Source organism: Penicillium angulare, assembly GCF_028827245.1.
Source record: "Penicillium angulare strain IBT 27051 chromosome Unknown utg000001l_segment0_segment0, whole genome shotgun sequence".
NCBI lineage: Eukaryota > Fungi > Ascomycota > Eurotiomycetes > Eurotiales > Aspergillaceae > Penicillium > Penicillium angulare.
The window spans coordinates 331,845-358,377 of NW_026623160.1; the positions used below are offsets into that span (position 1 = coordinate 331,845).

General features: G+C 45.8%; 10 protein-coding genes across 10 annotated transcripts; 5 read left to right on the forward strand and 5 right to left on the reverse strand.

Moving 5' to 3' along the window:
* Positions 1–14: 14 nt before the first annotated feature.
* Positions 15–2,183, forward strand: N7478_000113 (DUF726 domain protein; the record flags this gene model as incomplete). Its single annotated transcript, XM_056916329.1, has 1 exon — positions 15–2,183. The coding sequence occupies one exon, from the start codon at positions 15–17 to the stop codon at positions 2,181–2,183; it is 2,169 nt and encodes a 722-aa protein (XP_056784209.1).
* Positions 2,184–2,451: 268 nt separating this feature from the next.
* Positions 2,452–4,350, reverse strand: N7478_000114 (uncharacterized protein; the record flags this gene model as incomplete). Its single annotated transcript, XM_056916330.1, has 6 exons — positions 2,452–3,261; positions 3,327–3,476; positions 3,530–3,655; positions 3,735–3,987; positions 4,062–4,206; positions 4,260–4,350. 6 exons carry the CDS (start codon positions 4,348–4,350, stop codon positions 2,452–2,454), a joined length of 1,575 nt encoding a protein of 524 aa, XP_056784210.1.
* A 1,100-nt stretch (positions 4,351–5,450) lies between these two features.
* N7478_000115 (uncharacterized protein) lies at positions 5,451–6,860 on the forward strand (the record flags this gene model as incomplete). The annotated part of the gene is made up of 3 exons (XM_056916331.1): positions 5,451–5,798; positions 5,866–5,997; positions 6,063–6,860. 3 exons carry the CDS (start codon positions 5,451–5,453, stop codon positions 6,858–6,860), a joined length of 1,278 nt encoding a protein of 425 aa, XP_056784211.1.
* A 490-nt stretch (positions 6,861–7,350) lies between these two features.
* On the forward strand, positions 7,351–8,379 carry N7478_000116 (NAD(P)-dependent alcohol dehydrogenase; the record flags this gene model as incomplete). The annotated part of the gene is made up of 1 exon (XM_056916332.1): positions 7,351–8,379. One exon carries the CDS (start codon positions 7,351–7,353, stop codon positions 8,377–8,379), a length of 1,029 nt encoding a protein of 342 aa, XP_056784212.1.
* A 132-nt stretch (positions 8,380–8,511) lies between these two features.
* Positions 8,512–9,857, reverse strand: N7478_000117 (putative zinc metallopeptidase; the record flags this gene model as incomplete). Its single annotated transcript, XM_056916333.1, has 2 exons — positions 8,512–9,782; positions 9,845–9,857. 2 exons carry the CDS (start codon positions 9,855–9,857, stop codon positions 8,512–8,514), a joined length of 1,284 nt encoding a protein of 427 aa, XP_056784213.1.
* Positions 9,858–12,775: 2,918 nt separating this feature from the next.
* N7478_000118 (uncharacterized protein) lies at positions 12,776–13,384 on the forward strand (the record flags this gene model as incomplete). Its single annotated transcript, XM_056916334.1, has 1 exon — positions 12,776–13,384. One exon carries the CDS (start codon positions 12,776–12,778, stop codon positions 13,382–13,384), a length of 609 nt encoding a protein of 202 aa, XP_056784214.1.
* Positions 13,385–15,215: 1,831 nt separating this feature from the next.
* Positions 15,216–16,973, reverse strand: N7478_000119 (histidine phosphatase family protein; the record flags this gene model as incomplete). The annotated part of the gene is made up of 3 exons (XM_056916335.1): positions 15,216–16,557; positions 16,621–16,780; positions 16,847–16,973. The coding sequence occupies 3 exons, from the start codon at positions 16,971–16,973 to the stop codon at positions 15,216–15,218; spliced, it is 1,629 nt and encodes a 542-aa protein (XP_056784215.1).
* Positions 16,974–19,300: 2,327 nt separating this feature from the next.
* Positions 19,301–20,431, reverse strand: N7478_000120 (glycoside hydrolase family 75 protein; the record flags this gene model as incomplete). Its single annotated transcript, XM_056916336.1, has 6 exons — positions 19,301–19,329; positions 19,389–19,610; positions 19,663–19,811; positions 19,864–20,000; positions 20,067–20,132; positions 20,201–20,431. 6 exons carry the CDS (start codon positions 20,429–20,431, stop codon positions 19,301–19,303), a joined length of 834 nt encoding a protein of 277 aa, XP_056784216.1.
* Positions 20,432–21,229: 798 nt separating this feature from the next.
* N7478_000121 (mitochondrial 54S ribosomal protein bL33m) lies at positions 21,230–21,581 on the forward strand (the record flags this gene model as incomplete). The annotated part of the gene is made up of 2 exons (XM_056916337.1): positions 21,230–21,242; positions 21,412–21,581. The coding sequence occupies 2 exons, from the start codon at positions 21,230–21,232 to the stop codon at positions 21,579–21,581; spliced, it is 183 nt and encodes a 60-aa protein (XP_056784217.1).
* Positions 21,582–22,312: 731 nt separating this feature from the next.
* N7478_000122 (uncharacterized protein) lies at positions 22,313–25,861 on the reverse strand (the record flags this gene model as incomplete). The annotated part of the gene is made up of 8 exons (XM_056916338.1): positions 22,313–22,354; positions 22,404–22,570; positions 22,662–22,988; positions 23,031–23,244; positions 23,298–23,348; positions 23,419–24,139; positions 24,196–25,494; positions 25,551–25,861. 8 exons carry the CDS (start codon positions 25,859–25,861, stop codon positions 22,313–22,315), a joined length of 3,132 nt encoding a protein of 1,043 aa, XP_056784218.1.
* Between the last annotated feature and the right edge of the window lie 672 nt (positions 25,862–26,533).

Consider the following 26,533-nt stretch of genomic DNA (forward strand, 5'->3'; position numbering starts at 1 on the left):
TGAACATTGAGACAATGTTCAAAAACTTCAAGGACAAACATGCCAACTTTTTCGAATCCAAGCAATCCAATGCATCAGCATCAGCCAGCGACCGCGGCCAAGACCTGACGTCAATCCTAGACCGGTCGCAGCGCGCTGACCTCACAGTACTTGTGGCCGAGATTGTGGAATCAATGAGAATTAAAATTCTCGAAATTTTCGACAATTCAAATGAGAGCCCGGAAAACAATTCGAACGCGGCTCAGATCCCGACAAATGATGAGCATGGTGATGAGGCCAGGCCATCTCTACCTCCTAGGCCGCAACGTGATTCTGATTCACCGCAGGCAGATGATAAAATCCCCCAGCCTTCTAAATCCGTCATTAAAAAGGAAGCGTCAAAAGTCCGAGAAAAGAAAAGCGCGCTCTCCCATTTTGAGGATTGGAGAGATTCTGTCCTGCTACGAATCGGCGAGGTGGTCAATAAAGACGATGAAGGCCAAACGCAAAACAAGGAGGACCCTATTGCAGAGTCAGACGAGCTTCCTTTGGACGAAGATTTCGAGCGAATGCACAAACTTGCTGAGATCTATCATCCTGTTGAATCTCCATTAGCACAGCTGCCCAAGGCAAAACGGCTACTGATTCTACATTCTCTACTTTTGCTATTGCTCAGTCTACAACATTACAATGCCTATTCACGCGTCTTGATGCTCCACGTTGCATCCAGTCTCAGCATAGATGTTAATATTCTGAACGAAAACGAAACAAAGGTAGCTCGTGGACTTCTCGATACAGCGTTGGCGCTATCCTCAGACTCTGAAGCCAAACAACCTAAGAAAAGCGACGATTCCCGTAAATGGAAAGTCGGCATTGCATCAGTAGCCGGCGCCGCGTTGATTGGTCTTACTGGCGGTCTAGCCGCACCATTGGTAGCTGCAGGTCTTGGAACGATCATGGGCGGACTTGGTCTGGGAGCAACTGCCGCTGCTGGATATCTCGGTGTATTGGCTAGTAGCAGTGTGATTGTTGGCGGGCTTTTCGGTGCTTACGGAGGCCGTATGACCGGTCGTATGATGGATAAGTATGCACGGGAAGTGGAGGACTTTGCCTTTATCCCAGCCCGGGGGTCTCGCAAGCGAATATTGAAAGAAAAGGATGCCGCTCAGCAGGATCATCGGCTGCGAGTCACTATCGGCGTCACTGGCTGGGTCAAGGAGGAATCGGACTTTGTCGTTCCTTGGAGAGTTATTGGACCTGATTCGGAGGTCTTCGCCCTGCGCTGGGAGACAGAAACCTTGATGAATCTCGGGAATGCAATTTCTTCACTGGTAACTAGTGCGGCATGGTCTGTCGCAGGAAGAGAGGTCCTGGCCCATACCGTTTTCTCTGCACTCCTCAGCGCCGTCATGCTGCCAATGGGTCTCATGAAAGTTGCACGGGTCGTTGACAACCCTTTCAGCGTTGCAAAGGCACGAGCCGACAAAGCGGGTGAAGTGCTGGCAGACGCATTAATTAGTAAGGCGCAGGGTGAGAGGCCTGTCACCCTTATCGGGTACTCTCTGGGGTCTCGGCTTATCTTTGCGTGCCTTCAGAATCTAGCGAAGAGACAAGCATACGGGCTAGTTGAATCTGTCATTTTAATGGGATCACCAACACCATCCGACGCCGAATACTGGCACCGTATTCGCAGTGTCGTGAGCGGCCGAATTGTCAATGTTTTCTCGGAGAATGATTCTGTCCTCGCTTTTCTATATCGCACCAGCAGTCTTCAACTAGGCGTCGCAGGTCTACAAAAGGTTGAGAATGTTCAGGGTGTTGAAAACATAGACGTGAGCGAGAGTATCAGCGGCCATCTTCGGTACCAATTCTTGCTTGGAAAGATTATTTCCTCAATCGGGCTTCAAGACATCGATGCAAAGGAGGTGGAGCGCGAAATTGCTGCTCTCGCTATTGAAGACAAGAAGCAGGAGGATGAGCGTCTCCATAATGAAGAGAAAGCAGGTGTGAAAGATCGAGATTCTTCCGCTGCACGTGAGGCTGTCAACAAGGAAGATGGGTTTGATGAAGGGGCGCGGATGCAGAAGCAGGTGGATACCCAGACTGGGGAAAACATGGCACATCGAATCCAGATGCTGGATCTAGATGACGAAGACTACTCTGCGCCACTCCCAGATCAGCCTGGAAAGCATTCGGCTCTTTAATATAAAACTGGTCCATAGTCAAACATCTAGACTTTACGATCGGGTTTTCAAGGTTTCCCATCTATCAAAGTTGAAAGAACAATCTGGGGTAAAGCTTTAATTGACGCATCAATGGTCAACATTCAATTCATTACAAGCTTCCTATATGTGTAAAATCGTGTGGACGTTATAAACAAAACATAAATCTGAACATAACCCGCTCAAAAACGGTCATTAATAAAAGACAAAAGTAAGGAAAAGATCCTTAGATCAAAAGAAACCTTAGAAATCAGCGATATGGATCCCCATTGTGGCCAGATTGTCCATTGGGTGGTGAGTGCTGCGGGGACTGGTCATGTTGAGGCACAATGTACTGAGCCTGTCCCCACTGACCCTGCTGATACTCATCACTCATAGGAGGATCATAAAGCTGTGTTTCGTGAGACGACGGAGCAGTTTGAGCTGGAACCGGATGAGCAGAATACTCAGTACTTTGGTTTGTATCATAAAGCTCAACCACCTGGTGCGTCTGAGGCGCATACGCCGTCTGGGGCATCAAAGGCTCAGACTGCTCCAAAGCCTGCTGGTAGGGATCATTGCGTCCATGGTGAGTCATATCATGTGGAGTCTGCTCATAACCAATGGAGTCATGGGAGTCGCGGGAGGAATGGCGTCTTTCCTGAGCATCCTCGTCCAGATTATCAGGGCCAGTGAGTTTCTCAGCCTCAAGATCAGATTTGTAGATCTTAGCCTGCTTTCGCACTTTGATGTGGTGAAGAGTGCGGTACATAGATCTGACCTCCATAGCCAACTCGATTGGGTTGAGGTAAGCGGCCCATGCATGAGAGCCCCATGTACCACCCTGGTAAGATCGGGGGACGGGGCGACCGTTTGCATCAGCTTCGGGAAGCATTTCGATAGAGTCGTTCGTTTTCTTGATGAGGTAAGGCTTGACGCTGAAGGCGAAGTGGATGAAGATTGCGAATGGAACCATCTGGACACAAATGATCATTGTTGGTAGACCAGTGTGTACATCTGCATAGCTGAGCTGCTTGGTTGGTGTCAGGACCTTTGAGCCCTGAAGAATCAGGAAAAGAATCTATAGTGGATCATTAGATTTTGTGACTCTTCGCATTCAACTCGGGAGTAGCTATAGGCACTTACCTGTTCCAAGAAGATAAGACCAACCATCAACTTGAAAGAAAGCAGCTTCATGAGTGGCTTGTGCTCTTTCATGTAATTCTTCGTGTTGGCATAGAATCGAATGACAGCATTAATGGCAATTGTGACCGAGACGTTCTGGATGATTTCGAGCTGCGAAAATTTGTCAGTTTTCGAAATTTTTGGCAGGGACATATCATACGTACCCAAATGTGAGCAAATGCTGGAGCGGTGGAATCAAGACAATAACGGCCGAGAGCCTGGGCGATAGATTGACCGATAGCGCAAAAGAAGATGACGATCGGATATTGTAATGTGCAGTAGTAGCTGAGCTAAATTCGAAAACGTTAATAAAATCTCCATGCGTATAGATTGGGCCGTGTCAGGCGCATCTGAGAAATTTTTACTAACCTTCAACCAAGAAAGACCTTCTCTGTATTGTCCCTTTCGGAAGCTCTTTTTGACCCTAAGCTTGCCAAAGAATTCATCTCTCCTGCGCTCGGTTGGTCCCAAGAAATCGATCAAAAGCATATGGAAGGCATAGAGAGCAACTCCTTGGAAAACCTCGGTCCATCCCTGGAAGTAAACGTAGGAGTTGGGAAAGCAGATGCAAATGAACGAAAGAACCGAGTAGGCGGGCAACATGTTGATAATTCGCATAATTCTATAGACCCAAGTGTTAGGATTTTCGAATTTCGAACATCTAACTAGTTCAATGTTTTGCTTCGCTCAACTTACTTGACTTGCTCATTTGGAACACTGAAATGGGTGGCATGCTGCATCTTCAGAGTAAAAATAATAATACAAGTTAAAAGCGTGCATACTCCGGAGAGGATCATGTTAAAATGGTAGAAGGTCATGTTCCCCAGAAAAGGTTCCTCAACTGCAATAATCATTAATATACTGTCAACAAATCAAGAATATCGAAATACGCACCCTCTGATAAGGTTGTCGGCATGGGACAAGTAGAATTGGTTAACTTCGAAAAGACGCCCGACCGGGGCATCAGGTAGTTGAGCGCATTCATGGCTGTAGAGTATAGAACACCAAAAGGCGTTCAGACGAAATAATACAGTCAAGTGTTCAAGGAGTCAAAGTTCAAACCCACATACGCTGGGAAAGATAAGAAAAGGGAAACAGGAACAGAAAGAGAAACAGAACAAAGAAACGAAACAAATAGTTGAAAAAGTAATAAAAAGCAAATCTAACCTGGGGGCTAACTTCGATCTTATAATTACAAGGCTCCTAGCGGCTTTTTCTTTTTGCTTTCGGTGGATACACGTTTGGGGGTTTCTAGCTTTTATTCCCTGTTGATCCTGCCTGGACTTTGTCGATCCAATACAGATCTGGCATTGGTACAAATGGCCTACAGGCATTCGACTGGAACGAAGCACTGGGGCCCAAAGGTAAACCCACATCGTGAAAGCGCAATGGTGACACTCAGCCCTGTGCACTGCCGGCCCCATGTATGTAGGGCATGCAGGCCGCGCAGGTAGCCCATAGCGGTAAGTCCGAAGTGGAGCGAGAGAAAAATGGTGTGTTCCATAGAAATCACTCGACAGGGAGCTTGATACCGGGGCGATAGTATGATTGGGCGTCACGTACACGCCGACATTTTGTTCTCCAGATCTGTGGGGGCGTAAGCTAAACTGATTCCAGTATCAACTAGTACGTCTTAGTCCGTCCGCGGATCGGCACTCGTCCAAGCAATGAGTCCGAAGCTTAGCCACAACATATGTCATTTCCACTCAAATCAACAAAAGTCCGGCGCTTTTCTCTCCACAAATATTTGGAAATAAAACCAACCAATCATCGTAATCATGGTTTTTTCTCGATCGAACTCTCGTGGCCCGAGTAAAGGATGTTCTCGGTGTCGGGAGTTGAAGGTTAAAGTGGGTTTTACGCCCCCAAACATCTGAGCATACCCCCTGCTCAACCAGCAGATACTAAATGAATCTAATGCAGTGTGATGAAACCAAGCCATCCTGTCTACGATGCAGCAAAAGACTCCACGAATGTAAATATCAAAGCAATTTTGACCGGCTGCATCGAGACCAAAATAGTTCAGCCAAAGCAGCCGCAGAGACGCGATGGCGGCAGCGAGCAGATCCACTTCCAAAAAGGGAAATGGCTGCGAAGCCCTTACCGATTCAAGTTGATGCAAGAGTGTCTGTGTCTTTGTATGAGAAGGCTTATAGGCGTTTCAATTATGATTTTATCTCGCCTTTCCCGGGGGCTCTGAGCAAGTTGCCCCAGTTGCTATTTGAGAATGCTCCTGACTCGTGTCTTTATTCTGCGGTCGCGGCTGTCGCATATGCCAACTATCATAGTAGATGTCAGTCTGAAGAAGCGAAAGAAGCAGGAAATGTCTCCTATGGCGAAACATTGCAAAAGTTTGCAGCCAAAATGGCTGATCCGATCGAGGTGCAACGAGATGATAACTTGATGGTTATCTTCCTTATGAGCATGTATGAGGTGAGTTGGGCAGATTTCTTGTATTTGTATTTGTGTCTGCGGAATGAGACTGATAGCCAAATCCTAGATGTTGACCTCCTCGAAACGAGATGGCTCTTATCTTGCTCATATGCATGGTACACAGTCCGTTATTGCCCAGAGAGACGGGACCACACTGCAGGATGGCAACAACCACCTGGCCCTGTTATGCACGCATATGGTAAGTGTTTCGATCATAATAATTCTGTGATCTGCATGCCTAAGCTGATCTTAACCTTGTTTCAGATCGTCTGGTATATAACAGACCTTAAGATTCCGCCCGCACACCTAGCCAGCTGGGTCCAGCAGATTCCATTCGACTCGCCGATGAAAAAGAAACTCACCGAGTTAATGTCGACAACTGCAGTAATTTGTGTTAGGTTAAACGAACGAGCCAACGGAAAAGTAGCTCCAGGTCCAGATTCAATCGATTCTGGATTACTAGATCTCGACGAGGCACTCCGCATGGAGAGCCAGCTACATGAATGGTCCGCTAATCTTCCTAGGGGATGGAGGCCTGTCGATCGCAAACCTCTCAGCCATACAAATCGACCAGATTGGAGCAAGAAACTGCTCACGGTCCCCGGCGCGCCTGATCATTTCCGTACATATGATAATCCCTCCGCAGCCAGTGACTGGAATATGTGTCGGGCAATTCGCATTCATCTCTGGATTCAGATCCTCAAGTTTCTCTTCCAATGCGATGTTTCACGAATTGATGTTTCGGAAATCAAAGTGCGAGGCCTCAGTCTACTTGTTACTCTTATCGATGAGATCGCCGAGACCATACCTTACTCCATCAATCTCACACAGGACGGCTCGCTCGATCCTAAGTCTCCACAGCATGTGCCGGGGCTCTATGCATACTGCATTTTATGGTCCACATATACCAGCTTTGTGGCCTATCAAAGCACCTTGATGAAGGAGCCTGGGTATAAGCACCGAGTCATGTGGTTTGGGGCCATGCTTCGCTTTTTGCGCGATACCACAGGTATTGCAAAGGTGGAAGTTATGATAGAACATAATCTTACTGAAGTATCGTGATCAACAAAAAGAAAACCCCTATCTAGGCTCAATATTACAACATTTGAAATATCGAAAAGTGCGTGTCGCTATGCAGTCACCAACTGGAACAAAGGGCCCCGCCCCAAATTCCAGCCCCGATGCGGGAGCTAGGACCTCGAATGATCCCAGTCGTTCTTCCGTCATCGCTCAACTGCAACTCCATAAAAACACGTCAAACCCATGTCGACAGGGATTCTACAGGGAAGTTCACGATATCACGCCAGTTGAACGGTCTAAAAACGCCATCAATCTCAACTACGTCATTCTGCCCAACATCATCACAAAGAACAAAAAACAACCCCTGAACCTGAACTCCACGAAACAAATCCCCCAAGAAAAAAGCAGAAAATAGAAACACGAAACAGCGGACCCACGCGCGCACAAAAATAAAAAGTGCAGCAAAAACAAAGAGATCAGCATCATTGATCCGTAATCCCACCCTTGACCCGTTCAAACCAATCGAGTCAAAATGTCCAATTCGGCCCCCACACCCACAACAATGAAAGCATGGCTCTACAACAGCGCATCCGGCGATCTATCTAAAAACCTCTATCTCGATACCTCCGCTCGGACACCCCCGTCCCCAGCTCCTCACGAGATCTACGTCCAAGTACTCACCGCATCCCTAAACCCAGCCGACTACAAAGTCCCAACATGGGTCTTCGGGATCGCAGCCCAGATAGTGATAGGGCTACCCGCGTCCCCAGGAATGGATTTCTGCGGTCGCATCCTCGCGACCGGATCACAAGTAACGCAGTTTTCCCCGGGACAGCTCGTTTTCGGCTGCCACAGTCGTCCAATGAAATACGGTAGCTTGGCAGAGTACCTATCTATTTCTGCTGATCTTGTCGCTGCCGTACCGGAGGGTGTATCTCCCGAGTCAGCGGGTGCGATTGGGATTGCAGGACAAAGTGCCTATCAATCGTTAAACGGGTATGTGAAAGAGGGGGATAAAGTGCTTATTGTGGGTGGATCTGGAGGGTGTGGGTTATTTGCTATTCAGATAGCTAAGGCTCTTGGGTGTCATGTTACTACTACTTGTTCGACGAGGAATGTGGAGCTATGTCGAAGTCTTGGAGCTGATGAGGTTATTGATTATACGGCTGTGGACGATATAGCTGGGACTCTGCGAGAACAGGGGGTAGTCTTCGATCATATTGTTGATCATGTTGGACTGCCGAAGGATCTGTATTATCATTGTCATCATTTTTTGAAGGAGGATGGTGTGTTTTTGCAGATTGGGGCGTTGAGTAAGTCGATTTACCCGGGGAGGATTGGGTGGCCTTCGATACTTGGTGGTGGACGGAGGAAGTTTCGTCTTTTCTTCTTTGCTAATACGCAAGCACACGTTGCTGTCATTGGGGAGATGTTGCTGAAGGGGACTTTGAAGGTACATGTGGATAGTGAGTATGAGTTTGAGAACGCTATTAAGGCATTTGATAGATTGGCCTCGGATAGGACTAGAGGGAAAGTTCTTATTCGCGTAGCTAAAGAGTAGATGGCTCGCCTTAACCTGCAGACTTCGGAGTGTTTATTCTGTACACTGATCATAATAATATCATATGCACTTTTTGAACCTAAAACAGCAACATTGACCTATCTAAAATCAATCATACTTCTAAAATAAAACTCACTTCAACTTCAAAAAAGTCAAAGCCCCCAAAGCCATAGCATCAACCCCAGTCCTAATCGTAGTCTTCACCCCCGGCGCAAAATAAGGCGAATGATTCACAGGCAACTCATCAACCCTCCCCCTCCTAACAGCATCATCCCAAACCCTCTCCTCAATCCCCCCAAACATCCACATAACATACGGCGCCCCAACATCAGTAGCCAAAAGCGAGAAATCCTCACTAGCGCTAGGCCTCTCCATCTCAATCAACCTATCACCGAAATATCCCCCAAAAGTCCCCTTCAAAACCCTCACAGTCTCCTCATCATTAACAGTTGCCGGCGTCGAAGAAACAAGATTTATAGAGGGATCTTTAACAGCACCACCAGCTAAACATTCCCCTTTCACAATTCTTCGAATAGAATCATGGACTCTTTTCCTGACCTCTTCTGAAAAAGTCCTCACGGATATTTGCATATCCAAATAATCGGGGATAATATTCGACGCAAACCCCGAATTAATACTTCCAACTGAAACAACAGCAAGTTCACCAGGTGTGACTTCCCTCGACACAATAGATTGTAACTTCACCACAATCGAAGAACCGATAACAATAGGATCAATAGCAGCTTGCGGTGAAGATCCATGTCCCCCGCGTCCAAAGATTCTCACATCAAACGAATCAGCAGCAGTAAGTAATCTTCCAGCGCGAAGATTGACATTTCCCGCCCTCATGCGCATAACATGCTGCGCAAGAACAAGATCCGGCTTTGGAACTTTTTCCCAAAGCCCATCCTCTAACATAGCTTTCGCACCATCTAGATCTTCCTCCGCAGGCTGGAAAACAAAAATAACAGTCCCGCTCCAGTATTCGCGCGCGTTAACTAACAGCTCAGTAGCGGCCAGTAAAGTCGCAACGTGACTATCGTGTCCACAGGCGTGCATGACGGGTTTCTCAACACCGGTACTATCTTTCATAGTCTTGGTGCTTGCGTACGAAAGCCCGGTCTTTTCTTCCAATGGGAGGGCGTCCATATCCGCTCTAAGGAGAATTTTAGGGCCCGGTCCATTCTCAAGGACACCTGCGACGCCGTGGCCGCCGATCTTAGTGTGGACATCTAGACCTAGAGAGTGGATATGGGAAGAGACTATTTTGGCTGTTTGTTCTTCTTGGCCTGAGAGTTCGGGGTGGGAGTGGATGTGGCGATAGATTTCCTCGAAGGGTTTCAGATCTGGTCTGTATCTGTTGATGAGACCTTTTAAGTGGTTTGGATCTTTGGGGGAGGGGTCTGAATTGCGTGTTAGCGCTAGATGAAACGGAAGGAAATGGTTAATAGGTTGGTGGTTATACCGGTTTGTGTCATTGTGGATGGTTATAGGTCAGGATACTGGGGGTAAGGTTGAGCTATTGTTGGAAAGATTAGAAGGGGGGTAGTGGATAGTTAAGAAGTGTTTGAGATGTTTATAATTTGCCGAGCGGTTCTAGAGAGTGGCAACGGGTTTTTGTTGAAAACCAGCTTATGCTGCATAGGCATTGCACAGAGGTGTTCAGACCCGTGTTCATTGCCGTATGCTTGTGCTTGTTCTTCTGGACATAAGCGCTTAAGCTCGTTCGGTTCAGGACGCATACCCCTCCTCGCAAGCCCCACCAATAGAGAAACAATCACATAGATTATGTCCCGAATTCAATTCGAAGAGTTTGTTATCTCGGCTCGACTTTCGTAATTAGATACTTTTCTTCTCTAATTTCTCCCGATGATCGAAAATCCGAATCATCCGTGGACGTGACTCTCCGCATTCCCCGCTCAGTGCGGAATAAATACCGTCACGGGCAAGTTGCACTACAGATCTAGAGATGGTATACATAATACCTACAGAACTATCTTGGAACTTACTTAGATACCTGGGTAAGAACCTTTATCTGTAATGGGAATAGCATACTCTGCCTTGCGCTTGGACCTAGCATCAGCCACATGAACGGGTCAAGTGTAAGGTCAAGGTCTCAGGCAAGATAGGAAAGATTTCCAGAAGCGGTTGACTCCGATAATGATCTTATCACTTGTGCACGTCCTCTGACGCTGAAAGAAAAAGAAATATTGTCTCAGTTTCTCAGTTCGGTCAACAGTTCTGTTCTGTCGACGGCCCGGTTCCACAGTGGACCCGATCTGCTCATCTCAACCACTCATATCCTCGAAAAACGTCAAGAAGAAAAAAAATCTGCACAGAACCAAAAGACAAAAAAAAGATATCTCAGGTTATTTGTAGGAATAGCCGAACGCGGGGGTCGAACCCGCAACCTTGAGATTAAGAGTCTCACGCTCTACCGATTGAGCTAGCCCGGCAGGGCTTGTTGAAGGGCATCACTTTTACTGATTCACATTGAGCGTGGGGTTATTCAGTACCCCCATAATGATGGTCGGAGCCTGCCCAGGTGGAGAGGTTAGTTAGGTAGAAAGTAAACGGGAATCGCCCAGAATCGGACAAGGTAAATCGTATTGGCGTATTAGAGGGATTGCCATTGACCAGTAATGTGGTATGGAGTATTTTGCACGATTCACCCGAGTCAATGTACAGGTGCGCCGCACCTGGAAGTATATATTGACGGGTGCCTTCAGGCCAACAAGGTCCAGAATGACCGTGACCTATCCCATGACTAGTAGTATGACCTGCGTGGACAAGGCAATCGGAGAATACGATCGGAATAATTGGTGCATGCAGGATATGCTCGTCATGATTATGTACGTCAGTCAAGCTCGCTAGCACTGGCAGTATCTTGAAATGGTAAATGCCTCAGGGGTTAGTGGCATCGTGGCATTGGCATTGGCGTGCTTCAACACGAGCCTCAGTGGCTTATGCCTGAGTAACGAATGGCAGCATTGGCTTTTGCGGCTGAGGCTGAGTCTTCCTAGCTCGTATTTGCTTAGAAACTGTGGCTGGAATCAATCCTAGAGTGAGTTATGGCCAAGAGAATGATCAATGTTTGCTTATTCTGAAAATATGTGGCTGGAGGCTGAGGGTAAAGCGTGGGGTCCAAATCTCCCAGGTGCCCCTATTCCCGACCGACGAGTCTGGAGACCTATTCTTAGAGAGAAAGGCAAAAGTTTCTATTTTTCGATATCTTCGAGAATCGAGATTCGAGATTGTAGACGCCATACTGTTTGAAAGGTACAAGGATTAGATGCGGCTCAGTTCCAAGTCGAAGTCGATTGTTTCTGTAGACGCTGGACTGGGGCAGCGGCAGCGGGGAACAAATGGGGATACAGATTGCCACCGGGGGGAGCCTCAGGTCTAACATGACCTGCACGATGTAATGGCTGTGGATGAAAGTTGAATAATCATAGTAAATCTATTTTCCGATCGGGGACCCGAGTCAAAGTCCACAGAATCCCCTAGTGACGTGCGTTGTGTTTCGAGTGCACGAGACCCGCAGGAACACGAGCGGCTCAAGCCACAGAGGGAATGATGAAATCAAATTTTAGGATCGCAGGCAGCAGGGGAGATAGATAAAAATAAAACATTGAAAATAGAAACTAAAAATTAGTTCAACAATCGGAGAGAAAAAAAGAAGAAGAACACAGTAAAAAATGGTCAGATAGAAGCCAGCATCACACATCACCATAGAGACAAGAGACAGAGAGAGAGAGAGTCACCGTGGATGAACCTCTCTGCACCAATCAACACCCACTGAACCCTGAACCTGGCGGTGTTAACTTAGTTCGAACTTAGCGTTAATTAACACGACTGAGCCACACTAGCGGCTACAATGATACTACATTCATGGCTAGTCTAGCCCAGTGGAGTCAGCGGGTACAGAAACAGTCACTATCAGATCAGGTTAGACCATCTGATCTCCCTGCGAGAAGTGGGCTGCATGGCTGCAGGCTGCATGAGAACTGGATCCGCCAGGCTACAATCAGGTTGAATGCGCCTTGTCTTTCAGTCAAAACTATATAACTTTCTATCTTTCCCCTCTTCATTCCTGATATTCCTTCCACTTCACATTACAATTCCAACATTTGAACTACAATTCAGATCATCTGCTATCTACATCAAGTATCCAGCTTGACCTGATCACATTATCAACCCGTGTGCATACCTCATACCTCCACACCACATACACACCCGGGCAGATCACCACCCTTTCTACGCGTGATCCAAGAAATCAGTCACAGTGTCGCCCTACCGCTCAACCAAGTATTTTATCGACCCCGACACCCTGTCGACCGTTGAAAGATCTTCCTCTTCTCCCCAGCGACGTCTCCCCATCCGTCGCTCACTCACCATGCCCGCCCCCCTGGTAATCGAGCCCACCGTCGTGCGCGACCTACACGATGACGAAAAGCTCGTCCTCGACGACTTCGAAAGCCACGTCTCCCGCTGCACAGCCTGTAGCCTCTCCCTCGAAACATCCGACAACACTTTCTGTGAACGAGGCCACCTACTCGCACTCGACGTATCCAAATACCTCTACACAAAGAGCAACAAGCACTACGCCGTAGTGGATAAGGAGAACGGAAAGCCCATGCGAGTCAAGCTACCCCGCGACTCAAATAATACCCGCCATCTACTGAACTCTGTGGAAGATGGTCTTCGTCTCTCATCACCTCGTCGGGGACGTGCTCCTCCTGTTCGATCACCGACTACTCCATCCCGTCCGGTTATTGAGCAAGTTCGTCCTCGCTCCCGGACACCGGAGAACAATGAAATGCCACATCAGATAATTGAGCGTTCGCCCTCTAGCAGCAAGCGTCATGTTATTGTTTACCCTCGTTCTTCTCGTTCTTCAAATTCAAGCCGAAGCCCCTCGAACAGAGGCTCACTATACGTTAATGACCGTCTTGACCGCGAGGAACGTCGATATGAATCTCGCGGCCACCGCTACCACCGCTGAATAAAAAACAATAAACCATAAAAAAAATTGGTTATACGATTTATCTACTATATGCACCTTAACGGTTATCGCTCAATCGCTTTTGAAGCTTACCCCCATCTCACGGGTATAGACTGCAAGTCAGTCTTTTCATTTATTCATCACCCACCACATCAGACCCCAGGAGGGAGAATAAATCAAAAATCATCTGGTCTCAAATCCAGAACCGGGGAAAGCGGCTTGCCTGGAGCGCCCGCCCCAACACCACCTATTCAGTCATCGAGGTTTTCTTTTTGAATTTGATCGGAATCCCAGATTGGAAGCTGCGGAACTTGGAATAGCTAGAGTCTATAGTTCTATTGCTTGGCTGGTCCATTATTGGTGAATGCGCCCGTTCATCTGCGGGTTAACGGTGGTATCCAATAGGAGGAGAAGTGGATTCATGCATGCAGATTTGATCTTGGCATGTTTATTGGCTCAGATTGTGACTCATGTCTATCTGATGTTTGGAGGTTGAATTTTCCTTTGTTCGTTATGAGAATGATTTGAATGTGTGTCTACTATGAATTTTGTTATGAACTTGAAGTTATTATGCTTTGATTTCTGATAGCTGAGGCTTTGAATTATTGAATTTGAATTTGAATTTGAATTTCACTCTGAATCCTTTCGCCACCCACTGTAAAAGTAATCCTCTATCATTGAATATTTGTAAATAATAACAAATCCCGATCCACTAACTCGTCATGATCGGCCACACCTCGGCATAATCATAACCAAAACCAAAACCAAAACCAAAGGATCCATATCCAAAATAAAATTCTTATCTTATTCCTTCTAACTAATTTGAGCCCCTCAAGTCCACACATTTAACTCTGACTCACTACTATGTATGTACTGCGGGGTCATGATCTACCGTGGGGCAAGGCCCCCCGTCGGCTTCCCAATTCAGCATGCACACCGTGTCAACACCTTGGCATTGTATTAGCCCCCGGGGCCGGGGACTATAATCGACCAACATGCGGAACACATAATTATGTCTTTCTGGTATAGCTTAATCTGCACTGCACGGTCCTAATTCAAATTCTTTATTTCCCGAAATGTCACCATCTCCTAATTCAGGGCTAGTTTTGCAAATTATCATAACTTGCAGCTTATGGGCTTTTTTGTCTTGATGTACTAGTACTAGTACTATTTAGGAAATGGAAATGTTTCTGATGCCAAGAGTTTTTTACTGTAAGCTCTACGTAAATGGAAAGACGAATTAAAAGACAAGTAGAAAGGCGAATAGAGGGTCGGTTTGGACCTTGGTTATACTTCCGAGGTAACTATTGTCTTTTACTCACTAATTGTTTTACCTAGTATATTGTGTTATACTATTTTATCTGCGCATGGGCCACTTTAAACTCTTTGTTAGGGGCCGGGCTATTCTTTACTTTGAAATGTTACCCGGCATGTTATGCTGCTAAGTGTGGCTGTGAAGCCTAAGGTCCGTGTGTCCCACGAAGTAAAACCTGAGTCATGATCATTGTATTCCAGTATAGTCGCAATTCATATAGGAAATTCTTCGAAAGCCAAATGTGTGTATAATATGGAATAGCCACGTTCGAGTTCAAGTAACGAAAGGAATAACAAGAGAGCCAAGGGCGTATACCACTCAAAAAGGAAAGAAAATAAACAGTGTTGACAACATCTAATGTAAGTAATGACAACATCTGGTCCATCGTTTTCATCGTATGGATCATACTATGTAATTGGATTCAAGTTCTTCTTATTAGAAAATCATTTAAAATTTGTATATGTACTGAAGATGGACTCTTGAAAACACATTCTCCTGTGCAACCTAGGCGAACCCTTAGACAGTACCATTTTTGATACTTCCGTATTCCGGGGTTGAATAGTCACCGAAACAACTCTCATAAAAGTTTGCTTTCGCAATATTCTGCTTCTGAACTTTGATAAATGTATCCAACTCACACCACCCGTCATCGCGTGCTCCACACTCGCTAATACTGCGACCCAGAGGAATAGTCCTCTGATTCATAACCATATGAACATATGTAGTCTCAGTCCCATTATCATACGCCGAGTCTCTCGAGTCATGAGGCCGTTTCGCAAGCACAGGTCGAGGCGCTTTGATAACCTCTATATTGAACCGACCCGCGAAAGGAACAATATGACTAACAATAAGTTGACGATCAAATGGTGGACTAGAAGTCGGGAGGAACTGAGCAAACTGCGTAAGTCCCATTGCAGTCATCATCGAGAAGATATTGGTATCGTGACTGAAATCAAGGTACAAAGATTGATTCAGAGGGAATGTCTTCGAGTTTCCATCTAGTGTCTCATTGATGGCAATGGAGCTCTGATCTGGATCAGGATAATGTTGCTGCAGTCGTGCGAGAAGCTCTTCAACATATCCAATTCCAACAGCACGACCTGTCGGCGATGCAAATCCGTTTCCTCCATAGTAACTTAAATCATTAGCGTATTCGAAGCCTAACCATTCTTCCCAGGTGAAAAGGGAACAGAAGTGACTGAACCCAAGTCCAACAGTCTCATAGGGACACATAGTTTGCAAGTTGAAAGTATCAACAAATGTCCAGTTTGGAGTACCAGTCATAGACTCCCGGAATCGCTCAGTTGCATCCTTGAGATAGATTTCTTGCCACTGACTCGAGGCATCATCACCCGCGCCCGATTTCCCGTTATTATGATTTGTACACTCTTTATCACTGGCTAGGGAATTATTAAAACCAGGACTTTCAGTGATAACCTCCAATGTAACGTTCTTCGTCCAATTAGGACCAAAGAACCCATTCAGGAAGTTCTCAGCCGATTGAAGCATTCGTACTTGAGTAGTCGTTCGAGCGATAAGAGGCTTAGATGAATCGTATAGTCTCCCGTAGTTAAACCAATTTAGGACGCCGCTGTCGAAAAGTTGTTGACGTCCAAGAGCTGTTAGCTCCTCCTTGCCAAGCTGGTATGTCCAATCGTTTAGAAAAGACAAGTCACCCGTAAAACGAGTGCCATTTGCCAAGAGTCCCTTAATGCGATCGCCAACAGTGGCAACAGATGCATCACTGGTAGGATACCTGGATCCATGTCGATGAATCATATGCATTTGAGTAATATTAGTACCGGGTGGTAAGGGGTACTCATTGACTCCGAATCCTGATGGATTGGGCATATATGGCCTTGAATGGGTCAGTTATTGAGATCATAATAGGCAGCCACGGCGATCGGACAAGCAAACGTACGATAAATTGCCCATATGCTTAAATATTTCCCCACCATTTGTATTTCCTGAGATAGGAACATTGGTCACCACAGGAGTATTGGGAAGGTAAAAATCTCCGCCAAGAAATGGGACAGCGGATTCCGCCGCCACAAACGGAGCATCCCCAGCCTTTGTAGGACCTAACATTATAATCAAAATCATCAGCTTTGGAATACAAGCCTTCTTTCAACAACTTTGGAACATACCCGCATACGGCCCAAAGCTTGTCTGGAAGTAATCTGGAACTGCAGACGAGGCTCTCGGCTTAACAACCCCAGCATGAGAAGTTGCGGCCAGCCCCAGAATTATCAATTGAGATGATGACAAATGCATAATTCCATCAATTGCTCTCAAATTAGAAACGATGAGATCTTGGAAACAAGGAGTCCGTCAGCTTCGAAGATCTGAAAGCAAGCAAGTCTGGCTTTTCCCCACGCTTTATAAACATTGTGGAATCAGGGTTGTTCCAAGAATTCGGCTGCGTAACCGAGCCCCGCATTAACATTAACCGATGTTTTCCCAGAAGCTGGTCCCTAGTCTTGTAGTGCTTGATCAAGTGGGGACAGCCTTCCGCAAAGGGTCTGGGATGCTTCCGCGGGGCCCCGCATTTTCCCTCCCCCTCTCCGCTAGGGAGCCAACTATCCCCGGACTGTGTGCAATTCGCCGGACTCCGTATTCTATGCTTTCGTGATTCGCTTGCAGGTCTTCTTGTGCCAAGATTCGGGACTATGTTTCCGTTTCCTAGTCTAATTTGAATGACTCAGTAGAATAAATCAATAGCCGAGGAGAGGCCGAGGAAAGGAGTTCAAGTTGTCTTGTAAGGTCGCATTTTGACCTTCGACGCTTAACCTTAGTCGTACTTTTTATGGGGCAAAGCACTCAGTGCGTCTTTCTGAGTAACGTCAAGGACACTTTATCTTTAATTGTGTGTGAACATCTTAATTATAACAACTGATAATATAAACTTTTATATTTGTAACATTCAATGTTGGATTAGGGTGTTATTATATTGATATGTGAGTGAATGCCCTATACAGATCAAAACATGGCACTTACTTTGGGCGAGATTGAATGAGTTAATAACTTGAATTTCATGATGCGTGGACCTGCCAGATTTAATATGGCTGTCTTGGCCTTGTGCCGAGTGTGGGGTTGGACATCACTTCAAGTGGGATTTGGTTTTATCGCAGCCATCAGTGGAATGAATGGATTTGGATATGGATATCTCGCTGCTGGCTGACGTTGGAACTATTTTCGAGTCCCTAACAACTTCAAGTTTCTGGGAGGCTCAGCTCAACATATGCAATGTAGTGCATACTAATGTCTTCATGATAGTCTTTTCAGGACTTTAGGAACTCCATCACCATAGATGCTGGTGATTTAACTAGAGACTCTTTGTAGTGTTTTTTCCTGCCAGTGAGAGTGACAACCAAGCTTGAATTATGTATTGGTAAGAAAAAAACGGTAAAAAGACATACAGGAAGACATGATTCAAGTTGTCTTGTCATAAAGATAATCTAATTAACAAACAATAACTTCATTTCTCATCATTATGCCCTAAATTAACATCTAAGCCACATTGATCATGTATCCAGTGCAGTGTGATATGCATGTTACCTAAGGTGGCAATTAATCCATCATGGGGCTAGTTTTTAAGTATGTGCAGTAGCGTAGATTTATTGGTTATGTCCATTATTTAGGCTTGGGCCGCTTGGCCTGTAAAATCAAGTCTTTGACTCTAGACGAATTGATAGGTTGATATATTACCCCTCCCTTGATTAAGCTTAATCTCATGGTAGTTACAAATCATCTGCGCCAATTCTAGCCCTTCAAAGGTATCCAGCGTCAACAAATTTGGTATCTATCGCTTGCGAATGGATTTTCCATACTTTTCGCATACCCCAAAAGAATTAAAGAATATTTTCTGCTCGGAAATGACAATTATGAAGATTGCTTTTTGCTCGGCAGTTCGCTTGGAGCGAAAACTTACCTTGAGGTGCGTGCATATGCAAGGCTGACTAACCGTACATACATTTCCTAAATAGGCAATACCCAACTAGGAAAGTTCCTAAATAAGTAACCAGCCCGTGGTCTTTCTCGCTTGGAGCTTTATAATTCCTTCAATACATTCACATGCAAGGTTGATGAATCTAGTATGCATAATGTATTTTATGCAGTGATTCAGTTAAGCGATATGGCCTTGAATCCAGACCGACATGTCAGAAGAAATAGGCGAACATCAATATGATCTCACGGTGCTATTCTAGCACGCGTTCTCAAAGAAATCAAGTCAGAGTGGGGACTGAAAATCGAACATGCATGGTCTTGATTAGCACTGAAGATGTACACCTGCGTGTTGATAAGGAAGAAAAAGTTATTGCAGTCGATATACCAATAGAAACTATCCTCAGCCACAATCGCACATGAATCAGGATAATCTTCTCACCGCAACTTAATGTGGCAAACAAAAGAGCCTCATCTGAATTGTTCAATCAATCTCGAGCATATTTAATCTCTAAAGCAATTTGTAGCCGCGAGCACATCGAAGCTACAAGTCAGACCATAATGGCCACGTCTCGAATAGGTACCATCGGGCATGTTTTAGCACAAGCAGTAAATCAAAAGTTAGCACATTTACCACTGCTATATACAATACCATTTTAATCATCTTCAGAAGAGCCAGATGCACCTATATAACGTTTGTCATTTCCATAAATAATAACCCTACGGTAATAAATAACAACGTACAGGCACAATCCTCAGTCCAGGGGCGCGCACCATTCACTGGCATTTTTCGGTCTGGCTCAGATAATTGACTACCAACGTGTGCCCCAGGTGCAAGACCCAAGCTCTTGGCAAGGCTGGTCATAAGATTATCTCCCATCGACCGCAGGGTACCAAAATCGGTCAAAAAGTTGCTGTTCAATGCGCTGCCTGGAAGCACCGCATTACCACCAGTAAACAGAATGTCTGGCATATATCAGTAAACTATCTAAGAACAGTCAAATGGCAGCAAACTAACAAGTCACATCAACGTTAACATGTCCGTTGAATCCGCTGATGTTGTCGTTCGGGAAACATGCCCGGGCCATCAGCCATGAAGCCTCGCCAATCACTTGAGGATCGACCCCACAGGAGTCGCCATAGATGCCGTAAAACATTTTTCCATTGCTTCAGATTGTTATCAAAGTTCACTAGGATCACATTAACATGAATAACTTACCAGATGACAGCTCCGACGTTGTTCCCAGGAAGGACACTTTTATATGTAGTACCGAACCTGTCAGGAATCACAATCCAGGGCACTTCGTATGCAGCCAGCGCGCCGAAATTAGTGTTTGGCTGCCCAAATTGATTACCCTATGTCGTTATGTTAGCATCCTCGCCCAATCTCTATACTATGATTCGCTTTTGCAACTGTCCTACCTGGCATTGCCAATCAATACCATCACAGTCGACATCCATATCGCCAACCCACACAAAGGCAGCTCCCTATAAATCATCAGTCAGGGCTCTTAATACGACAAAAAAGAGTGGAAAATCGTCTAAGCCAGACGTACTTCCTTAAAATTTGTCCAGTCGCTGTGAATAGTAACCTGGGGAGCGTCGACGTTCCTATTGACAGGATATGTTGCATCTTTTGCTGCAGTATTAGCCCCCGCCACAGCCCTTTGTAGCGCAGCAACAGGAATATTGGGACCAGCAGCGAAATAGCTAGACGGGGGTCCTGCATGGGGGTTGTTGAACTGGGCTCCCTCGACTTTCTGAGCCAGAGCTGGGGCCAGCAGCATTATGAATGCAGCAAAAGAATAATATTGGAAAGGCATTGTGCAGGATACTCAGAAAGAAGGTTTGAATGGTGAACTCGAAGAAACAGAGCCGAAAGGCTTGGTGATATCAGTTCTTTTGTAGAGATGGGGGCAAATAGCGACGAACAATTCTCCTGGTAATTTACGTGGGAGCTTTTCCAAGAAGAAGTCGCGTTTAGAATACTTAAATATGATGTACTCCGCTCCAAACGCGGAGTGGATAGGGTAAGATGTAGGTCATGATCAACCGCTACTATTCTGGAGACTCAACAACAGTCCATGGATCATGACCAGGACCCTCGGTACGGCACCAAGTATAAATTGTGAACATATATGGGATTTGAAATGATAAATTGGGAAAGCTCTAACATCCTGTAGCAGGCTCAGGAAATGAATTGATTTTTGATCGAAATTCGTGGGAAAGCAACTCAATCATCTCCAAGTCGAAAGGGAGAAAGGAAGATGCTCCTTTATTAGCCCAAAACATTCGGGAGAACACACTAGCGAAGTACAGTTGGATGGAATCACATCACCATCTGAGTTACATGAAGCGGAAACTCCCAATCACCAGGTGTCAGCATTAAATTTAAAAGTTCTGAACATTTCTCTTTGAAACCCAATTCTGAAGCTCTAACAATGCAATTGGGAGATTTAAACTTAGACCACACTACCGCACGCTGACTAACCACATCACGTGCACGGCCGCGATTTTGCCCGACTCCGCGTTCGAATTTCCATCCTATCGAACACCGATCAAGTCTACTCGGGACGTCGAGCAAAATGGCCAAAAAATGTAAGTTTCGCACTGGTTTAGCACCATAAACTTAACTTCGATTCCAGGATAAAAATCCCAATTGCCACCCCCCATCTCTCCCCATCCCGTCATACTCAGGGCGTTGGTTGATCCAGCACCTCCGGGGAACAACTTGCGAAGCAGTCACTAACAAACATTTCCCCTATAGCCAAGTCTCGCACCATTGCTGTGCGCCTCATCTCCATGGCAATGACAGGATACTATCGCACAATGATCCGGCCCCGTGTCCACCGTCCGCTCAGCATGATGAAGTACGACCCCGTCGTGAAGAGGCAGGTGCTTTTCCTTGAGGCGACCAAGGGTGGAAAGGCGAAATAGATCTTTCGATTCCGAAATCCGGGCCTTACCATCGATTATCGATCCCTACCGCTCTTCTCACCTTTCGCGCGATACCTTCGATGATTCCGGCATCATTTCAATCCCATCTGAAACGGTGAGTGGGATTGCGGCAATGCCGCTCTACATATTCCCTCCTCGTCGACACCGCACTCATCTGAAAACTTCGATTTTGGTGATATGTCAAATGCACCGATGCTATGGTGGTGCTTTCTGATGTTCCTGATTCTGGGGAATGTGGAGGCTTGTATTTTTTTCCGTGTACATTATATCCTGGGATGTTGCGCCGCAGAGCAATGGATTGGCACACTGCACCTGTTGTCGAATCCTCTCTAGGCCCCTTCCTTTTGATGGAGCATTGTGTTTGGCGTTTATGATCCTTACAGCTTTGGGTATTCAACTGAAAATAAAAAAATTCTCATTTCACTAAATCTTGATCTTCACAAATTGGGGTATGCTATATTCTAGCGTCCGAACAAAATTTCAACCGCTTCAATCGCTATGAAATAAGAGTATAATTTTGGAAGCTTAATCAAACAAATGAGCAGAAACGTGGGCCGGAAATACACCATTTGGACATAAGAGGTACAAACCGATTAAACCTGCATGATTAAATTAGATCGTGTTTGACATTGAACATGAACGACAGAAACGCCATCGCCTGTCAAGTCATCGGCATATTGATGCTCATCTCTCCTAGACGGCCAGAAACGTCAAAAATCAGCCCATCTGAAAGCGCGCGTCGTATTTTTCTCCTGGATATTTGGTTAGATTTGGCGATGAAGAGAATCGTTATGATCATACCTCGGGAGCGACGCCGGAGGCGAGCTCGCGTCTTTGGCCTGTTAGTTGCTTGCGCACTGCTTGCAGAAAGAAGACCCTTTGGACTAGGTCGCCGTTCAGCGGTGGAAGTACGAGGAGGAGCCACAGCTTGTTCTTGTTGAACCATCGAAGTCGCACTGTGGATACGGCTATAGGTCCACTTATGGGTATGTTTTGCTACTTTCGCCGGGCGCTCTTCAGACTCCATGCGGACTTGACTAGCGACGGATTGAGCTTTACTGATTGTTCTTTGGACCGTGGCTGGCTTCTTCCCCTTTTTTCTGTTTTGCTGGGCTTTTGACATGACTGCTTCGCGTTTGTTATATTGATCAGGAAACTCCCTTTTCTTGGGACTGAGAAATGATGTGCCAATGCTTTCAGGGGGTGGAACATATCCGTCGTCATCTCTGACAGCATCTTTGGGGCTTCCTGGAGACAGCTTTGGGCTAGGAACATCGTTGGCGACAGTAGAAGGACATATCTCGTCTGACATAAAGAGCATTGCGAAGTCACACGATTCGCCGTACTGTGACGTGCCTGTCTGCGGCACCAGTTGTTTTGAAATAGCTGAAAATGGTAATATATCAGTTGTCTGGGGACATCGTGTACCTTCTGTCTGAATAGAGTAGTTGAGCTTTTGCTCAAGATTAAGGATTTTCTGTTGAGCTTGCTCCAGTCGGTCACGCAAGCCAGTGCTTTCGACACGAGACGTCGCGTCGAGCTCCTGAAACTTTTGTATTTCTTCGGTTTGAATTGCGAGCTGGGCTATGGACTCCGTATAACACCTCTCCAGTTCCTCAATGCGATGCTGTCTTTCTTGAAGCTGTTGGGCTTAACAAAATGTTCAAGAGGGTTGTAAATTACGAGGGGGTGTACCTGGAGTTCAGACTCTTGAACTTGCTCACTGACGAGGTCCTTCGCCTCGACCTAAAACGGATCATCAATTGATGGATCAAGACATTGATGAGTTTTCTTTCCTTTTTTAGTTGATACTTACCAGAGATTGTTGAATGAGTTCAAGCTGAGCAACAAGTTCCCCAGCAACCTTCTCGATATCGTCCTTCTCTTTTTGAAGAGATTGAATTTGAATTTGATGTTCGAATTTCATTTGATTCAAAGAATCAAAGTTTTTCTCATCGAGCTCCTGTCGAATACTTCGCTCAGTTGATTCGAATTCTAACTGCAAGTCTGTCTTTTCGATCGCCAATCGTTTGTTCTGGGCTTCGATTGAATGCTGCTTGTCAGTTGCCTCTAGCAAAGACCCTTGCAAGTCCTCAATATTTGCTTTCTTTTCTCCTAATAGTTTGTTGAGACTGTCAATCTCTGAAGCTATATCGTGGAGCCTAATTTGCAACTGCGTATTTTCGGCGAATTTGCTTGCTAACTCCTTATCCATAATTGCATTGTTTGCTGGAATTTGGGCTTCCGAGATTTTTTTGCCCACGTCCTCGAGTTGATGAATAAGGCTGCCCTCGGCAGCTGTGATTGTCTCCACAGAGGTATTCAGTGCGCCTAGCTTTGGCCCCATGACCTCAAGCTTCTCCTTCAAAGACCCGCAAGTATCAAAAAAACAACCAAGCTGCTTGATGATTAGTGATTCCGGGCCAATGTGAGACTCAACTTCCTTGAACCTCTTTTGCATTGTTTTTGAAACTTCGTTATTGATTTTGATGACCCCCTCAGCATTTAAAGTGAATTGAGAGGATAAACAGTCGATGCTGATCTTCATAGTCAGTGTACTTGTGCGATAAGGTTTCCACATAGTAAGTAATACCTCTCAACCACTTCATGAGCTTTTTGGGTAAACCTTGCAGTATTGATCTGTTCCTCCGAAGACCTTTCGGCCAGGACTTGGACTGAAGAACGGCATTCCTCAAAGGCATCTTTAACTGCCAATGCGTGGTTGTTATTGGCAGTGTTGAGACCATCAGTGATGGTAGTGATGCCTGCAGCAATCCGCCCAAGCAGGAGATCTTGATTTTCTTTTATCACAATAAGTTGCTTTGACTGAGCTGAAGCGTGGCCCTGTATATATGACTCTAGAGTCGCTGTCCGTCTTTTTTGATCAAAGAGTTCTGATTTTGTTGCCTCCTCCATATCTTGTGAGCTCTGTAGTCCTTGCTCCAACAAAGCAATGGTTTTCTCATAATTGGAGTTTTTGTTCCGTTGGAACTCGATGGCCCCTTCGGCTTGAGTGATACGCACTTTCGTGTCGTTAATGATGTTCGTGAAATTACGTTTCTCTTTGCTGAGAGATGAAACTGTTTCTTTCAGCTGGTCAGCCTCATCTCGAAGTTCATCATAACCGTGTCCCAACTCATTGACAATCTGTTTTATGTTCCGAACTTTCGTCTTCCATCCGCCGAGCAAGGAAATGTTTGCTTTGCATTCTTCGTTCCTCTTTTCAAGACGAAGGTGAAGTTCTTGCATCTGCTGTTCTAGTTCCCGGTTTTCATCCCTCAGCTGAATGTTTTGAGCCTCGAGTTGCTGCTGTAAGTAAGCTGCCGAGGCTTCGTTTTCTTCCCGCAGTTTAATTTTGCCAATGAGAAGCTCGAAGAGTTTGTCTTCGGTAAACTGGTGAGTTTCATAGGACTTCTGTCGCTTAGCAGGCTTTACCTTTCGAACTCGAGTGGCACGCTTTGGACTTGGAAAGTCGTGCTTTACCGGCAGTTGAATCTGAGGCGCGGGATTTATGGGAGTGACCGTGTCCATTCCTCGGTCTTGGGTGTGGATTGACCTCACCGAAGCCTGAGGCGAGGTATTGACCTTTGCAGAAATGAGTGGAAGTACAATAGAGTGGCTTGGTTTTTCTACCTCGGGTTTGGGATCAGTGTTGGGGCTCACGATAAACACTGGATCATCCATCGGCTTTAGAGGCTTAGAGGGTCTCTGCCGAGCTATCTCTAGCACGGGGTTTAATTTCACGTTTGTAGTTTTGGATCCTGTGAAGCAGACGAGGTCGCGACCAGAAGACAAAGCCATTGGGGAGCCTTCTTTAGATGTACCGTTCACTTCATTAGATGCGATGTTGGCAGGAGGGATCTGAGAGTCCTCTACAGGAGCCAAAGGAGTGCTGGAAAGAACCGGGTAAATTAGAAAAGAATCTGATAGCAATAGATAAATGTGTACCTTGATTGAGCAATTGATTCTATCGAATCTTGTACCGCAACATTTTGACTCTCTCGAGACATTGTGGTTTCTCCAATTGCTACATTGATTGGAGGATGTTTAGGCAGATTTCGTAACGTAAATCCTTGTCGATTACTGGCTGGCTTAGCAAAGGAGAATGGTGTCAGATCAGCCCCAAGAATCCTTGGGCGCTGCATGAACCATGTTGACTTGTTGCCTGGTTGGTTCTGAGATGGCAAGGCTGATCGATTCTGGGGAGGCATGCCAAGCGATGGGGCGTTTGGTGGCACTGGGCCACTCTCTTGGTCCATTTTGCATCAGCTCCCTTCGGAAGGAGTTCGTTTATGTGAAGTTCAGTAATTGTCAGGATGGAGGAGAAAGGATGAGATGAGCGTCCGGTCCGAGTTTGCCAGTAAAGAGCACATTTCCCAATCTGGAAGGCACGCACTCTACAACACCCGTGGCTCAGATTTGCTCTTCTTCATCAATCTGAGCTTCATCATACTATTTTATCTGCTTGAATCTTGGAACAATACAACCTATCACATTCCCCGTTATCTATTCTTCTAAGCCACCTCCGAGCTGAAAGAGACTGTCAACCCTCCATGAGTACCCTTATCCTTGTCAGCTTTAGTATGGAATGCAGTATAACAAGTCAAGGATCATCTGTCGATTCGAAATGCCTGCCAAGTAGCCCACTGGCAATTATTAGATGATTCCATACAAAGTACAGCAAAGGGGGTATAATAGTGATCAACAAGGATTGCGGACACAGCACCAATCGGGTTGAGCGCCTCATATGAGACCAGGAACTAGGAGTCTAAAATCCCGTCACATAAGCAAGCCTTCTTCAGAGACCAAAAGTCCGTATCTGCACCTACCAGTTTCAAGTTTCAGCCTAGGCTCCTTCCGTTAGTCATCTTGCAGATGAAACAGCGATGCGACCAGGATCAGACCGTTTCCAGCCTAGTGTGGGCCACAGG